This window comes from Rhinopithecus bieti, unplaced genomic scaffold (assembly GCF_001698545.2).
Source record: "Rhinopithecus bieti isolate Rb0 unplaced genomic scaffold, ASM169854v2 scaffold_10589, whole genome shotgun sequence".
Taxonomy (NCBI): domain Eukaryota; kingdom Metazoa; phylum Chordata; class Mammalia; order Primates; family Cercopithecidae; genus Rhinopithecus; species Rhinopithecus bieti.
Window position 1 is genome coordinate 2989236 of NW_016807065.1, and position 13598 is coordinate 3002833.

Genomic DNA, 13598 nt, shown 5'->3' on the forward strand with positions numbered 1-13598 from the left:
TTTTTTTGAGATGGAGTGTCGCTCTGCCGCCCAGGCTGGAGTGCAGTGGCCGGATCTCGGCTCACTGCAAGCTCCGCCTCCCGGGTTCATGCCATTCTCCTGCCTCAGCCTCCCAAGTAGCTGGGACTACAGGCGCCCGCCACGTCGCCGGCTAGTTTTTTTTGTATTTTTGGTAGAGATGGGGTTTCACCATGTTAGCCAGGATGGTCTCGATCTCCTGACCTCGTGATCCGCCAGTCTCGGCCTCCCAAAGTGCTGGGATTACAGGCTTGAGCCACTGCGCCCGGCCTCTTTTTCATTTTTCAAAAGCATCCTTGCTTTGTTTATGCTTCCAAAAGTTTAAAAACTGTAGCCAAGTTCCAAGAAAGTAAAAGAGAAGCAAAGGAAAAGGAAAATACAGACCCAGAGGCCCTTTATGGGTTTGATTGTATGTGAAGTCCATAAATTGATGGAGAGAAGGAGCATCTTGACAGTATTTACTTGTACTCTCCTATGTCATGGATTTCCTCTCCATTTTCCCAAGGGTTCTTTCCTATTCTTAGAAATGTTTTGTGATTTTCCTTCAGACACAGTTTGTCTACTTCTTGTAAGCATTGTTCTTAGATTGCTGGCTTTGTATCTATCACTCCCTCGCTCATCTGCCTATCTATCTATCTTATCTATCTATCTATCTGTCTATCTATCCATCCATCCATCCTTCCATGCATCCATCCATCCCTCCATCCACTTGCTCATCTGCCCATCCATCCATCCATTCATCCATCCATCCAGTCCATCCACCCACCCACCCATCTATTATCCATCCATCTATCCATTCATCCATCCATCCATCCATCCAGTCCATCCACCCACCCACCCATCTGTTATCCATCCATCTATCCATCCATCCATCCATCCATCCATCCATCCATCCATCCCTCCGTCCATCCATCCACTCACTCATTCATCCATCCACTCACCCATTCATCCATCCACTCATCTATTCATTCATCCATCTATCCATCTATCCAACCATCCATCCATCCATCCACTCACCCATCCATCCATCTACTCACCCATTCATTCATCCACTCACCCATCCATCCATCCACTCACCCATCGTCCATCCACTCACCCATTCATTTATCCACTCACCCATCCATCCATCCACTCATCCAGTCACCCATCCATCTATACATCCACTCATCCATTAATCCATCCATCCACCCACCCAGACATCCATCCATCCATCCATCCATCCATCCATCCATCCATCCATCCATCCATCCATCCATAAATCCATCCATTCCTCGCATCCATTCATCCACTCACCTATCCATCCATCCATTCACCCATGCATCCATCCACTCACCGATTCATCCATCCACTCATCCATCCATCCATCCATCCATCCATCCATCCATCCATCCATCCCTGATCCACTTGCTTATCTACCCATGCATGTATCCATCCATCCATCTATCCATCCATCCATCCATCCATCCAGTCCATCCACCCACCTACCCATTATCCATCCATCCATCCATCCATCCATCCATTCCTCCATCCATTCATCTACTTACCTCTCCATCCATCCACTCACCCATCCATCCATCCATTCATCCATCCACTCACCCATTCATTCATTCACTCATCCATCCATCCATCCATCCATCCCTCCCTCCCTCCATCCACTTGCTCATCTGCCCATCCATGTATCCATCCATCCATCCATCCATCCAGTTCATCCACTCACCCACCCATCTATTATCCATCCATCCATCCATCCATCCATCCATCCATCCATCCATCCATTCATTCCTCCATCCATTCATCCACTCGCCTATCCATCCATCCACTCACCCATCCATCCATCCACTCACCCATTCATCCATCCACTCACTCATCCATCCATCCATCCATCCATCCATCCATCCATCCATCCATCCATCCGTCTGTCCGTCCGTCCATCCATCCATCCACTCATCCAGTCACCCATCCATCCATACATCCAGTCATCCATTCATCCATCCATCCACCCACCCAGACATCCATCCATCCATCCATCCATCCATCCATCCATCCATCCATCCATCTGCTTTCCCAATAATCCACATACCTGTCCCTCCATCTCTTCCAACCACTCACCCACCAATCTTCTCATCCATCTATCCACCCATCCATACATCCACTTATTCATTCATCACTCCACCCACCCATTCATCCACCCATCCATGTATCCATTCATCTCTCCATCTATCCATGTGTCTATCATCTAATATAAGGGAGATGTTTTGAAGTATTAGAAGTGATTATTTTGTAGAACAGGGGACAGGGATCGTGTTTTCTTTACTCACTGCTACCTTATTAAATGCTTACTAGTTCTAAAAGCCTTGCAATTGATTCCCTTCAATTTTCCAACTCTATAATTGCAGCATCTGCAGATAATGATGACTTGTTGCCTTTTGCCAATAATTAGACCAGTTATTGCTGTTAACCTTGTTATGGCAGGAACTTCCAGAACAGTGTTCAGTGACGCAGCTGAATATGGTCAGCCCAGTCTCATTTCTGATTTGAGTGGAATGCCTCAATTGTTTTACTGCAGAGGATAATTATATAATTGTTCATCCTCTTGACCTTCCTGTCTTTAGCCTCACTGAGTAAATGGGGTGTGATCGTGAAATCTTGATTGTCTCATAGATGCAAGAGACATAAACGACATTTGTCTGTGTATAATGACAGCAGATTTATTTTGCTAAGCTGTTAAGCTGTTAAAATAAGCCTTTAAACCCCCGCCTCAATTTGCAAGCAGAGTGGAATGTTGTTTTGTTGCTTCCGGCCAAATGTCGCTATTCGTTTTAGAGCAGCTCTTGATGGAAAGTCTGGTGGACTGTGGGTCTGGATACTTGCCGGACCCTGTGTCATCACTAAAGTTAGGATGCATTTCAGAACCACCCGGTACCACAGTGAACAGAGACAAATGGCCTTAGTGAGCAGGACCCATGGGGCCCTCTGGGGCTGTTTCTTGTGCCCCGAGAGAGGCCCTAGATTTGGGACAGTCTGATTTATGCCCCCTCCTTTTTTTTCTGGGTGATGCTGCCCTGGTTTCTGTGTTGAAATATGACCTTAGTGTGAAGGTTCCGGTCTCAGACCATCCTGTTTCTGGTATGTTAAGAAACAGAAAAACACCTTTTAGAACACAATGTTAACCATGGAGGATACATATCAGTGTTCTGGAAAAACAAAAACAAAAGCAAAGCAATTTATACCGCGACTGTGGTTTTCATCAGGGTGGGCTGCCTTTCCAGTCCATAACCTTGTGTGGCTTGATGAAGAACTCGTTTTGTAATTTGCAAGGGCATCTGCAATAGCTGCTGGTCCTCTTGGTGAAAGGGGAGGACCCACATTAGGTCTAAGCTGGCTGGAGTCGATGCAAAACTCTCACAGGCTTTGGAAAAAGCACGTGATCTTTTGACGAGAATGCAAATGTTGACCGGGCACAGTGGCTCACGCCTGTGATTGCAGCATTTGGGGAGACGGAGGCAAGTGGATCGCTTGAGTCCAGGAGTTCGAGACCAGCCTGGGCAACTTGGTGAAACCCCATCTCTACAAAAAAATACAAAAATTAGCTGGGTGTGATAGTGCATGCCTGTAGTCCCAGCTACTTGAGAGGCTGAGGTGAGAGGATTGCTTGAGCTCAGGAGGTTGAGGCTGCAGTGAGCTGTGACTGCACCACTGCACTCCAGCCTAGGCAACAGAGCCAGCCCGTTTTTTAAAAAAAAATGCCAATGTTTGCTTGATTATTCAGCTGGTATTTAACACACAGTTCTTTGTTCCAGAGGGACTGTCCAGCAACAAATAGTGAATTCATTAATTTTTTGCACCTATTGAAAATAACTGGAAAAGGTATATGCTGGAAAACTCAGTGTTCTAGAAACATTCATGTTTGCTACCCCAAGAGCAAACATCATGGAATGCCTGATGCTTAGTGTTAAGAGGAGGGAATTCCACACAGCCTGTAGCTAGCTTTTCTTATTTCATTGGTGTCCAAGACAAGATTTGAACTGTTTACTCAAGGAAATTAGCATAATAAGTCTCCTCTGGCATATATTTCCAGCATCCAAGTAGAGCTGCTGAGATCTTGCTCAAGAGTAGCAAAATTGGCAGGAGGAGGAGGGCATTGGTTTTTACATCAGTTTTAACAATTTATCAGCCATTTTTGCAATTTGGAAACCTGTTTGGGGTATGGGTGTACCGAGATGAAACCAGGCTGTTTCTAGGACTCACCTCCTCCTTCAGGCTTTTTTTTTTTTTTTTTTAAACAGGGTCTGGCTCTGTTGCCCAGGCTGGCGTGCAGTGACGTGATCATGGCTTACTGTAGCCTTGACCTCTTGGGCTCAAGCAGTCCTCCCACTTCAGCTTCCCGAGTAGCTGGGACCACAGGTGCACACCATCACGCTTGGCTAATTTTTATATTTTTTGTAGAGATGGGGTCTTACTCTGTTGCCAGGGATGGTCTTGACCTATCAGGCTCAGGCAACTCTCCTGCCTCTGCCTCCCAAAGTGCTGGGATTACAGGCAGGAGCCACTGCAGTTGGTCCTCAGACATTTTTTTTTTTCTTTTTTCCTTGAGACGGAGTCTCGCTCTGTTGCCAGGCTGGAGTGCGGTGGTGTGATGGCGGCTCACTGCAACCTCCACCTCCTGGGTTCAAGCAATTCTCCTGCCTCAGGCTCCTGAGTAGCTGGGACTACAGGGACACCACGCCCAGCTAATTGTTTTGTATTTTTAGTAGAGATGGGGTTTCACCATGTTGGCCAGGATGGTCTCTATCTCTTGACCTCGTGATCCTCCCGCCTTGGCCTCCCAAAGTGCTGGGATTACAGGCGTGAGGCACCACGCCTGGCCGATCCTCAGACATTTTTTAATTTTCCTTTTTCAGTGTTACAGTCAGCCATTTGCAAAATGAGACTTCCCCCTAACTTTGCGTCAAACTCAGAGACGTTGTCATCTTGGCTTTGATGTGGTGGAGAAGAGGTGCTTCCCATTCTGCGACGAGGTTTGTCCACCTGGGTCCGGTGGACACTGGGGCTGGATTGTTCTCTGGGGCGGGGCCATCCTGGGCACTGCAGGGTGCTGAGCAGCAACCCTGGCTTCCACCCACTCCATGCCAGGAGCGCCGCCCCCAAGGCATGGCAAACACTAATGTCTCCAGACACTGCTAGGTGTCTCCTGGTGAGCAGAATCGCCTCCATTTGAGGACCCCTGGACCAGGGTGCTGGAATGGGGGTGAGGGGTACTCTGCAATTATTCTCTGCTCTTTTTTTGAGGGGATGGGGAATGGAAACCAAGAGCCGATCATCAGCCAAATGGCTCTGTGGCTTGACACTGCAGTGCTACCAACAAAAACCATGTCCCTAGTCTTGGGGGACCAAGGAATCTGGGGGAATATGATTATAGTCATGTAATAAGGGTGGGTTTATGTATTATTCAAGTGCTGGGCTGGGGAGTCAGGAATAGCCGCAGGGAAGAAAACAGACAGGTCCTTCTCTCCTGGAAGCCCCTCGTGAAACACCTAATTGGTGGCATGGCACACTGGAGAATCAGAGGGTGTGACTCAAGCATTTTGGCTTGTGGTGGTGGGGGTGGGGGTGGGCCAGGCACTCAAGCACCCCTAAGCTAATCTGGAGAAAGTGTCAGGGAAGGGGAACATCAGCGTTTCTCCCTGAGGAATCATCTTACGCCCATGATGGCAACTGGTCCACAGTAACATTGATGGAGCGAGCATCTTCTTATGGCTCAGTAACTCAATAGCTGTGTGGCCATGGGCAGGTTACTGAACCTCTCTGTGCCTCAGTCTTCTCCTCTGTAAAATGGTAACATCTAGGATTGTTGGGGGGAATAAATGGTTAATAATTGGAATAGTGCTGGGTGCACAGGAAGCTCTAAGTGTTACAGCATGTGGCCACAGCCTCCCCTGTCCCCTCCTCTCTCCTGTCTCCTCTTTGCTGCTGCCCTGCTGCCTTGATGGGATACTCCCCTTCTGTCTCTGTTTGTCTGTCTGTCTGCCTGCCTGTCTCATCCCCTTTTCTTTCCTCTGTTCCCCCACCCCCACCACTGATGCAGTTTGGACCAAGTTTTCTTCAGCCAGCTAATTTAGAGACAAGGAGAACCTGGATATTTAATGGGGGCTTGGGGGACTTCCTTACAGCCGCAGGTCTCTGTGAATAGGGCCCTGGATGATCTCTGCAAAAGCCCACCTGCTGCTGGTTAGCCAGGACCATCTCCACTTTCAGACACCAGCTTCATCCAAACACTCTTTGCTGTATTTATAACCACAGTGCATTTTCTCGGGATGCACATCTTATGGCTTCTTGGTGCCTTCGCCCAGGGTGCACTGCCTGGACCATCGCCCTCCGGCACAGACAGTGTCTTTCTTTGTGTGTTCTCCTTCCTCTGGTGGAGATGTGGCTTGGTCATCTGGCGTGGGGCCGTCAGAAGTCGCCTCGGCTTCGTGGAGGCTCGCTGTCCCCATGGCAGAAAGCTCGGCCACACACCCTGATGTCTCGACACCTTTGAGCTGCCCGTGAATGGGTTTTCAGAGCTTCCCGTGTTTACTTCGCTGCATGCCTCTGTTTGTGCTCTGGAGAAATTCTTGGCAGAGGAAAAGCCAAGTGGAAAACAGCCGTGCTTGGTGTCAGGGCTTGAGGTTGAGGGGGAAAGACTGAAACGGAGATTTGCATGAACTGTTTTGCGCATGTGATAAGGCTTTGTCTTAAAAAAAACAAAAAACAAAAAACAAAAAAACTGGCCTGGTGCGGTGGCTCACTCCTGTAATCCCAGCACTTTGGGAGGCTGAGGCAGGCATATCATGAGGTCAAGAGATCGAGACCATCTTGGCCAACATGGTGAAACCCTGTCTCTACTAAAAATACAAAAATTAGCTGGGCGTGGTGGTGTGTGCCTGTAGTCCCAGCTACTCAGGAGGCTGAGGCGGGAGAATGGCTTAAACCCAGGAGGCAGAGGTTGCAGTGAGCCGAGATCATGCCACTGCACTCCAGCCTGGGTGGCAGAGCGAGACTCCGCCCGTCTCAAAAAAAAAAAAAAAAAATTGTGTTCCAGTCTGTTCCGGTGGCTTAGAGGAGGGAAGATGGGAAATTTTGGGTTTAATAAGTAGCATCTATCAGGTTAAGGGCTTTGAAGCACCTGGGAACATCCACAAGTTACTATTTATTGAGCACCAGCTGTATACAGTTATTGAGCATGCATTGTCTCCCAGGCACATCTTTTCACAGAGCTAGGATTTGAACCCACAGTCTCTCTGGCTTCAGAACCCTAGCTTTTCCTGCTATACTCTGCCTTCCAGAGGAAGGGAATTTTGTACTGGGTTTTGAAGGGTGAGTAGGAGTTCAATGAAGAAGCAGCACAGTCTGTGCTAACCTTGCCTTCCTGATCCTCTTAGAGTTGGCCAAAAGCTACTATCTGGAGGCCAAAATTGGGTCACTAGGGTGACCAACCCATCACAGGGCCCTGGATTTTCTCTGCAAAAGCCCATCTGCTATTGGTTACCCAGGACCATCACAGTGTGCCCAGGTCACCCTACATTTCACCCAAAAGCAGAATTTTACACCAGAGCCTGGACACTGATTGAATTTTCTTTAACTCATTTCTGTCAATGGTTATCTCCAAAAATGCTCCCTTGTGTCTTTATGCTGGGCTTCTTTCTCTAGATACTTCCATTTCTTGGTTTGGGTGAAAATCAAATGAGGTAATTAATGCTTGTGATATATAAAGTGTAGTGTGTGGCACATGGTAGCCTCTTTAGTTTTAGCCTGTTGTTTTGTTTGTTTGTTTTGTTTGTTTTGAGTCTTGCTCTGTCACCCAGGCTGGAGTGCAGTGGCGCAATCTCAGCTCACTGCAACCTCCGCCTCCCAGGTTCAAGTAATTCTCCTGCCTCAGCCTCCTGAGTAGCTGAGATTACAAGCACACACCACCACACTGGGCGAATTTTTGTATTTTTAGTAGAGATGGTGTTTTGCCACGCTGGCCAGGCTGGTCTCAAACTCTCAAACTCCTGACCTCAGGTGATACTCCCTCCTTGGTCTCCCAAAGTCCTGGGATTACAGGCGTGAGCCACAGTGCCTGGCCAGTTTTAGCCAGTTTTTCATTGGCCTCCCTCTTTGCCTTTTTTTTTTTTTTTTTTTGAGACGGAGTCTCGCTCTGTCGCCCGGGCTGGAGTGCAGTGCCCGGATCTCAGCTCACTGCAAGCTCCGCCTCCCGGGTTGATGCCATTCTCCTGCCTCAGCCTCCCGAGTAGCTGGGACTACAGGCGCCCGCCACCTCGCCCGGCTAGTTTTTTGTATTTTTTAGTAGAGACGGGGTTTCACAGTGTTAGCCAGGATGGTCTCGATCTCCTGACCTCGTGATCCGCCCGTCTCGGCCTCCCAAAGTGCTGGGATTACAGGCTTGAGCCACCGCGCCCGGCCATAATCACCTCTTAAAGGCTCCACCTCTCAGTGCTGCCACATGGGGAATTACACTTCAACGTGAGTTTTGGAGGGGACAAATATTCAAATCATACTGTTACCAGTAAAATTTAAAATATAGTAATAATAATGGCCGATGTGTGGCGGGCTTACCAAATACTAGACCCTGTGCTAAGTGTGTTTGATATCTATTATTTTATTTAATTTTCTTGGTCACTGCATAACATATGCTGTTAGTCCCAGTTTTTCGAATCGGCATAACAAGACCGAACCTACCTAGAGTTGGCACAAGTTGTAAAAATAGGATTCGCAGCCGGACACGGTGGCTCACACTTGTAATCCCAGCACTTTGGGAGGCCATGGCAGAAGGATCACCTGAGGTCAGGAGTTCGAGACCAGCCTGGCCAACATGGCGAAACACCGTCTCTACTTAAAATACAAAAATTAGCCAGGCGTGGGGGTGCACCTGTAGCCCCAGCTACTCGGGAAACTGAGGCAGGAGAATCGCTTGAACCCGGGAGGCGGAGGTTGCAGTGAGCCAAGATCGTGCCACTGCACTCCAGCCTGGGTGACAGAGCGAGGCTGAAAAATAAAATAAAACAACAAAATAGGATTCACTTTTGCCAGCAACTTGAAAAGGAGGCAAACACAAGACTACTCATCTCTGGAGAGGAGGCATTCAGATGTGCCTACTCAGCATTCCTGGAGACAGAACCAGATTTTGCATGGGTTAGAATCATATTTTGCCTGAAAAGCCACTCAGACCTCACTGTGCGGACTCTGTTCCCAGAGCCAGCTTCCTTTATTCCTTCAGACTCTTATGATTGGCTCAGGGGAAGGCACAGGACTCGGACTGGGCCAATCAGCTTTCTTAATTCCTCTAGCCTCCATGATTGGTTCAGGGGTGGGCATGTGACCCCAGAGGGTTCCATAAGATTCAGTTCTGGGACGTTGGTGGGAGTGATTGAAAGAGAGATTTTTTCCTTGCTAGATCTGTGAAGCTATAATCCAGGTGCTACCATGTAGAGACCACCTGTCTCAGACTTCTTACACCATAGAAGGAAGCAGGACTGAGACAAGGAAAGGGAGAGAGATGGGGTGCCCATGACATCATTTGACACCTGGATGTAGCTATACCTGAAAGCATGCTTGTCCTATGACTTGTTAGTTAAATGAGCCAGCAATCATTCCTTTCTCTTTTTTTCGTTTTCTTTCTTTCCCTCCCTCCCTTCCTCCTTTTTCTTTCTTTCTTTTTCTTTTCTTTTCTTTCTTTTTTTTCTTTCTCTTTGCTTCCTTCCTTCCCTCCCTCCTTCCTTCCTTCCTTCCTTACCTCCCTCCTTTCCCTCCCTCCCTCCCTCTCTCCCTCTCTCCCTCTCTCTTTCTTTCTTTTTTCTTTCTCCTTCCTTCCTTCCTTCCTTCCTTCCTTCCTTCCTTCCTTCCTTCCTTCCTTCCTTCCTTCCCTCCCTCTCTCCCTCCCTCCCTTTCTCTTTCTTTCTTTCTCTCTCTTTTTCTTCCTTCCTTCCTCTCTCTCTCTCTCGCCTGCCTGCCTGCCTGCCTGCCTGCCTTCCTTCCTTCCTTCCTTCCTTCCTTCCTTCCTTCCTTCCTTCCTTCCGTCCTTTCCTCCCTCCCTTATCTCTCTCTCTCTGTATAACAGCTTTCTGTTCTCACAAACGGAGAGAGGTCTTGCTAATCCAAGACATGACAATCAAAGCAACATGTGAAGCCCAGAGAGCCTCAGAACTCCCCTCAATGGTTTCCATCCCTGGGGGTGGTCAATGGAAGTAACTGGAGCCCAGAGCTTCAAAGGCTAGTGTAGAGGTTGGGAAGGTTGTGTTCAGGAGAGAGTGATATATCTGGTCCCTGCAACAGACACCCCTGCAGTTTGATCCTGGATCCTGGGTAATTTCCCCAGGTCCTGGGAAGCCTAACAAAGCCCCTACTCAGATGTTGGACTGCAAGTCCTTTGTGTTTGTTTGTTTTTAAAATCCACTTTAAATATGTCTGAAAACCACACACAGAGTGACTGCTGTGCAGAAGAGAGAATGGTTCATGCCTTCTTCTTTGCTGCTACCAACAAGCCAGTTGCCTACTTCTCTGACATGGGACCCTTGGCTGGAGCTCACTGGCTGCCTTCCTGCTGCCTCTAAGCCTCTGCACTTGCTGTTCCCTCTACTTACATGCTTTTCCCTGTGATCCTTCCTCATATGATTTCCTCAGATTATCTTTGCTCAAACAACAGACAAGGGCTGGGCCACGCCTGTAATCTCAGCACTTTGGGCGGCCAAGGCAGGTGGATCACCTGGGGTCAGGAGTTGGGGACCAGCCTGGCCGACATGGCAAAACCCCACCTCTACAAAAAAGTAGCCAGATGTGGTGGCGGGTGCCCGTAATCCCAGGCACTTGGGTGACTGAGGCAGGAGAATCACTTAAACCCCAGAGGCGAAGGTTGCAGTGAATGGAGATCGTGCTGTTGCACTCCAGCCTGGGCAACAGAGCGAGGCTCCGTTTCATAAAAACAAACAAACAAACAGAAAACAACAAAACAAAAAACAAGAGGCAAGAAGTTCAGTGTGCAGAATCTCTGAGAAGAACCCATGGTTGTTAACCCCAGGTCTGCCCCTTTTGAGCAGGGTGACGTTAGGCAGCTAATTTGATTTCTCTTAGATGAAATTTCCTCACTCCATGCTTATTCAACCGCAGTACTGAGGACATTTGGGGCTGGATTAGTCTCTCCGGTGGGGGCTGTCCTCGGCATTTTAGGGTGTTCAGTAGCATCCCTGGCCTCTCCCCACTAGATGCCAGTAGCACTCCCACCCCACACCGGTTGCGACAAGCAGAAATGTCTCAGAGACACTGCCAAGCGGCCACCCCGGGGGTGTCAGAATTTCTCTCCTTCCCCCTGTGTTTTCCTATGGAGGCAGAATGTGTTTATTTCTTTGCTCACCGTTTTGCAATCTCTCTTCCCCCACCACAAGGCAGGGACTCTCCTGTCTCCGTCACCATCCCATCCTCCCACAGTGGAGAGAGCTTTTAGGACTCTTCTGAGCAGCAGATTCTTGGGTGCAGCCTTCTGTTTCATTCCTGGGGATTTATCTCTGCCGAGTGATGGGTATACGTGTGAGAACTCTTCGTATCACCCTTGCAACTTTTCCGTTTTGTTTTTACAAAAGGGAAAAAAAGAAGGCCGGACGCGGTGGCTCACGCCTGTAATCCCAGCACTTTGGGAGGCCGAGGCGGGTGGATCACGAGGTCAGGAGATCGAGACCATCCTGGCTAACACGGTGAAACCCCATCTCTACTAAAAATATAAAAAATTAGCCGGGCGAGGTGGCAGGCGCCTGTAGTCCCAGCTACTCGTGAGGCTGAGGCAGGAGAATGGCATGAACCCGGGAGACGGAGCTTGCAGTGAGCCGAGATCGCGCCACTGCACTCCAGCCTGGGCGACAGAGTGAGACTCTGTTTCAAAAAAAGAAAAAAGAAAAAGGTAAGAGATATCACTCGCTGACTGCTACCGAAACATTCTGTGTCTGGGAGGGGAAAATACCGGGAAGGCTGAATATGGTCGGTTGAATGATGCCTTTCCCTTCCCCCAGAGATGCCCACATCGTAATCCCTGTCACCTGTGAATTTGGTACCTCACTTGGCACAAGGCTCTTTGCAGATGTGATTAAGTTGAGGATCTTGAGATGGGGGATGATCCTAGATTATCTGGTGCACCAGATGTCATCACAGGGACCCTTTTCAGGGAAAGAGGGAGGCAAGAGATCAGAATGCTATGGCCAAGATAAAGAGGCTGCCCTAAAAGCTGGATTTTCTCTGGAGCCTCCAGAAAGAACCAGCCTTTGGTGACATCTTGATTTTAGCCGTGTAAGACTCATTTTGGGCTTTTCACCACCAAAACTGTGAGAAAATAGGCAGGGCATGGTGGCTCATGCCTGTAATGCCAATGCTTTGGGAGGCCAAGGTGGGACGATTTCTTGAGGCTAGGAGTTTGAGACCAGTCTGCGCAACATAGGAAGACCCCATCTCTACAAAACAATTAGCTGGGCTTGGTGGCACACATCTGTATTCCCAGCTACTTGGGAGGTTGAGGTGGGAGGATTGCTTGAGCCCAGGAGTTCGAGGCTGCAGTGAGCCATGACTGCACCACTGCACTCCAGCCTAGGCAACAGAGTAAGATCCTGATGCAAGAGAAAATAATAAATGTATGTCGTTTTACATTTGTGGGCATTTGTGACAGCAGCAGTGGGAAAAGGATACAGGGAGAAACCCAGCATCTGAGCCTGGAAACTCCCTCTGGGCAGGTCTCTAGCCAGAGGCCAACAGAAGTTGGAGCAGAGGCTTGGTGAGAGGTGGATACGGAGCCCAGCATCCTGGTGGCCTTGCTGTGGCTTCTGGGGACACCTGCAGTGGCTCCCTTAGATTGCGGCAGTTTGTTCCTTCCTAGACCCCCTGGATACAAGGCACCTGCACTTTACAACCCAGAGCCCAGGGACATCCCCTGTGGTTCCCTGTTGCCCTCTGGATGTCTGTCCTGCTACTATGCACCTCTCCCCAACGCCTGGTACACAGTGGGATTTCAGGGGCTGTCTCATTTGTACCACATAACATCACGGAGGTCCAAGATGCCATGCAATATTCTGTTTAGGATTTCAGGGTCACAGTCAGTTACTTCCATCTTCTTTTTGTCTTTGAGACAGAGTCTCACTCTGTTGCCCAGGCTGGAGTGCAATGGTGTGATCTCAGCTCACTGCAACCTCTGCCTCCTGGATTTAAGTGATTCTCCTGACTCCGCCTCCCGAGTAGCTGGGATTACAGGTGCACACCACCACACCTGGATAATGTTTTGTATTTTTAGTAGAGATGGGGTTTCACCATGTTAGTCAGGCTGGTCTTGAACTCCTGACCTCAGGTTATCCACCTGGCTTGGCCTCCCAAAGCGCTGGGATTACCGGCGTGAGCCACTGCACCCATCTTGCTTCCATCTTCTTAGCCACTTTTCCCTCAGGTGAGACCATGAGATTTGGAACCTGTTTCAATTCCCATCAGAATTTCCCAACAGAGCCGGGGCTTTGTGATTCAAATATGTTCAGAGAAGGAAGCAGAAATGAAGGATGTTATCAGAAAAGTAGGCT

At 48.8% G+C, this 13598-nt stretch overlaps 2 protein-coding genes across 2 annotated transcripts in view; both read left to right on the forward strand.

Annotated features, from left to right (window-relative positions):
- Nucleotides 1–13598, forward strand: part of INSR (insulin receptor) — a 204414-nt gene that overhangs the window by 64385 nt on the left and 126431 nt on the right.
- Nucleotides 5594–6796, forward strand: LOC108534553 (uncharacterized). The gene is given in 4 exon segments (XM_017880001.1): nt 5594–5932; nt 5934–5961; nt 5963–6470; nt 6473–6796. Coding segments are annotated over 4 exon segments (681 nt in total). The 5' UTR covers nt 5594–5882; the 3' UTR covers nt 6568–6796.